Source organism: Brassica oleracea, chromosome C1 (genome assembly GCF_000695525.1).
Source record: "Brassica oleracea var. oleracea cultivar TO1000 chromosome C1, BOL, whole genome shotgun sequence".
NCBI lineage: Eukaryota > Viridiplantae > Streptophyta > Magnoliopsida > Brassicales > Brassicaceae > Brassica > Brassica oleracea.
Window position 1 is genome coordinate 9,695,212 of NC_027748.1, and position 3,773 is coordinate 9,698,984.

At 40.0% G+C, this 3,773-nt stretch overlaps 1 protein-coding gene across 1 annotated transcript; it reads right to left on the reverse strand.

The window, feature by feature from the left end:
* Nucleotides 1-200: 200 nt before the first annotated feature.
* LOC106330918 (early nodulin-75-like) lies at nucleotides 201-1,559 on the reverse strand. Its single transcript, XM_013769309.1, is given in 2 exon segments — nucleotides 201-497; nucleotides 499-1,559. Coding segments are annotated over 2 exon segments (1,341 nt in total). The 3' UTR covers nucleotides 201-217.
* Between the last annotated feature and the right edge of the window lie 2,214 nt (nucleotides 1,560-3,773).

Genomic DNA, 3,773 nt, shown 5'->3' on the forward strand with positions numbered 1-3,773 from the left:
TGCTAATTGTCTCTATCTATAAACTCCAATGTTTAGTGAAATCAAGAAAACAGCAATAATGAAACAGTGCAAATTAGGCTAATAGAGACTTTATTGATGTTTTATTACATTATTATTAGTAGAAAGTAAAAAAAGTCACAACCATTTTAGTTCTCGTTAAAGGTGGCAAGTATGTATTATTGTGTATGGAGGTAATTCGAAGGGTACGTGGAAAAGGTTATGGGCACATGAAGCCTCGGGGGACCCTGCGACCACAAGCCCTACAGAGAACAAAAATATTGCGAGGAGGAGGGGAACGTCGTTGACCTGGAGGTTGCACAAAACCACATAGGCAAGCTGCTGCTTCGCGATCAGACAAATCGCGAATAAGAGAGCAACATGGTTGTGCCCTTCCAAAGTCTAGGAAATTCCCATAACGTCTTACAACATTGGCACATGCCCTTTGTTGAGCAGCATTCCTGGGACATGTAGGGAGTGGGGGCGGTGGTGGTTGAAATTTTTGGTGGCGGAATCTCAGGTGGCGTAATCTCGGGTGGTTCGATTTGTGGTGGTGTAATTTCTGGTGGCGTAATCTCGGGTGGTTCGATTTGTGGTGGTGAAATCTTTGGTGGTGGACTTTCTGGTGGTGTAATTTCTGGTGGTTGAATTTTAGGTGGTTGGATCTCCGGAGGAGTAATCTCAGGTGGTGGAACTTGTGATGGTGTAATCTCGGGTGATGGAGTCTTTGGTTCAATTTCGGGTGGTGATATCTCGGGTGGTGTAATCTCCGGTGGTGGAGTCTTTGGTTCATTTCCTGGTGGTGAAATCTCGGGTGGTGGAATTTTTGGTTCAATATCTATTGGTGAAATCTCGGGTGGTGGAATTTCTGGTGGCGTAATCTCGGGTAGTGGAATCTCGGGTAGTGGACTTATTGGTTCATTTTCGGGTGGTGGAGTTACTGGTTCAGTTTCGGGTGGTTGAATTTCTGGTGGTGAAATCTCGGGTACTGGAATCTCTGGTAACGGAGTTATTGGTTCAGTTTCTGGTGGTGTAACCCCGGGTGGTGGAATTTTGGGATTAATATCTATTGGTGAAATCTCGGGTGGTGGAATTTTTGGATTAATATCTATTGGTGAAATCTCGGGTGTTGGAATCTCTGGTAGGGGAGTTATTGGTTCAGTTTCTGGTGGTGTAATCCCGGGTGGTGGAGTTACTGGTTCAGTTTCTGGTGGCGTAATCTCGGGTGGTTGAATTTCTGGTGGTGTAATCCCGGGTGGTGTAGTCCCGGGTGGTGGAGCTTTCGTTGGTGAAATCTCAGGTTCTGGTGTGGGTGGTGTAATCACGGGTGGTGGGATATTTGGTGGAAATACTGGTGGTGGACAAACACATGGTGGACAAACAAATGGTGGTGGGGGTGGAGGACGGCGTGGAGGTGGAGGACGACGTGGAGTTGGAGGACGGCGTGGAGCCGGAGGCTGACGGGGAGGAGACCTACCCTGAGCTTCCGTTTCGCTGAGGAAGAAGATGCTGATCAGTGCCAGTACAAAAACTATGGTTTTAGTTGAACATTGTGGAGCCATTTTGTCCTCAGAAAAGGATTATTGTACGGAAACTGGTGGGTTGAAGTGTAGTGAGGCTGTGGGTATTTATAGCAGCTTTTGGAGGGTCAGATACGTTAGCATTCAGCCATTTATTCTATTGCCAAACCCTATTCTTCTGATTAAGACACATAAGTGGTGGCTTCAGTTCAAGTAATTTTATTATAAGAAAAAAGGCTGAGTTGGGTTGCACTGCAGTAGTCTGTTTTTACACTAAGATTACAAGCGGCAGTAACCAGTTTCCCGAAACGATGTATAATCGGTCGGGCACTCGAACTGACCTTAGTCGTTAGGTGAAAACTTTCTGTATGAAGAATTGAAGATACATTTCTTCTCATTTCTTTTACATTACTATATTTATATTAGTGATATACATTGATACGACTTTTAATTAAAGATTCAGGTCTTAAACAACTCATGTTTTGTAACTTATCGTCATATTTTATTTACGTTCTATGTTTAGACTTCCTGTACATGCACCTTTCTGTGATATAAGATGATTTCTTTGTTGTTTTCCCATTTTAGAAAAAAGGTATATAGAAATATGTGAAATCCCTTACCAAGATTCGTCGTAATCTGGATATATTGGGTCATGCAATTAACAAACGTCCAAAAGTGGATTGCAAGAAAATCTTTGACAAAGTTTTGGCGTTTTGTATATTGAATGGGATTGAAGTCCAGGCTTTTTCTGTCTACTGATAACTTCTGAGACGGAAGTGAGTATTAATTTTAAGAAAATTGACAATCTAGCTACAGATTTGTAACGTTCAACAATATCGCAAAGTTTGTTATCAGTTAAGTAATATGTCGGTTTTGCTACTTGGGTAAATGGGCATGCTCCATGAGTTTCATTTTCCTATATTTTTCATATAGATGGGGTTTAGTGTTAGGAATGTGAATATGCTAATTTCCCTTGGCTGCTAAGTCTCTACAGTTAGGCAACACAAAATTGATCATTTAGGTTGTCCAAACACGTAAACCTACATATTTATTAGATCGACGAATTTAACACCCCCCGCCCTTTTTTTTTATGCTTACTATTCTATTAAAATAACACTGTATGCAAATAATCTTGGTGTTCTTTGATATATTACACTGAAAATTTGTAACATTTCCATTAAGTTTATCTTTGTCATGACAAATTTGTTCACAAAATATAGTATTTTAAAAAATATTTCCAAAAAAAAAAAGGTAAAATATACTCCTAAATGTTCATTATGTTTGTAAGATTACATTACAATATATTTTTATAGAATTATATATTTTATTATATTATAAAAAACATTAATTTTCATAAAGGCAAATGCGGATTAGCACTAGACCAAGTTTTTCTTCTAAATATAGACTTCGATGCCCAAAATCACAGAAATGTTTCATTTAATGATGACCAATTACTATATTATCCCTAATGTTAATTTAACATAAATTATATAATAACAAAATTAAAACATTTTTAAAACTTAATAAAGCTTTCCACGACGAAAAAGTTGTGTCGTCGTCCGTCGTCTCCGCATCGCCTCCATCGTCATCTCCGTTGCGTCTCCGTCGTCATCTCCGTTGCGTCTCCGTCGTCGTCTCCGCATCGTCTCCAACGTCGTATCTGCATCGCGCCACCGTCATCTCCGATCCGTCACCATCTCCTCATCATCTATGATCCGCCGTCGTCTCCATATCTCATTATTTTGTGTCTCTGCATCTGATCAAGGTATCATCATTTCATGTTCATTATAAATTGATGATATGTTACTGGGATTGGATTTTCTAGTTGTTTTGAAATTTAAAATTGGATTGTCGTCATATTCACCTTCTAGACTCACAATTTTTAGAATATTTAGTTAAATGTCTCTGTGGTTGATCATTTTGAGATTTGGTTTTGATATTTTTAACCACTACAAGAAAACAGCGGTATTCTGACGGACATTCCGACGGAAAATGAAATCCTCGGAATATCCCGAGGAATTTCCGAGGAAACACAAAATTTGGTTTCCTCAGAATTTCCTCGGAATATACCGACGGAATTCCGAGGAAATATCAATCCGTCGGAATATTCCGAGGAAATTCCGAGGAAAAATGTGTTCCTCGGAAAAAACCGATGAATTCCGAGGAAATATTATAGCCGTTGGAGAGCCGTTGGGGGATTTTACAAAATTCAGAGGAAATTCCGACGAACTAGCCGTTGGCGTCGGAATTCCGTCG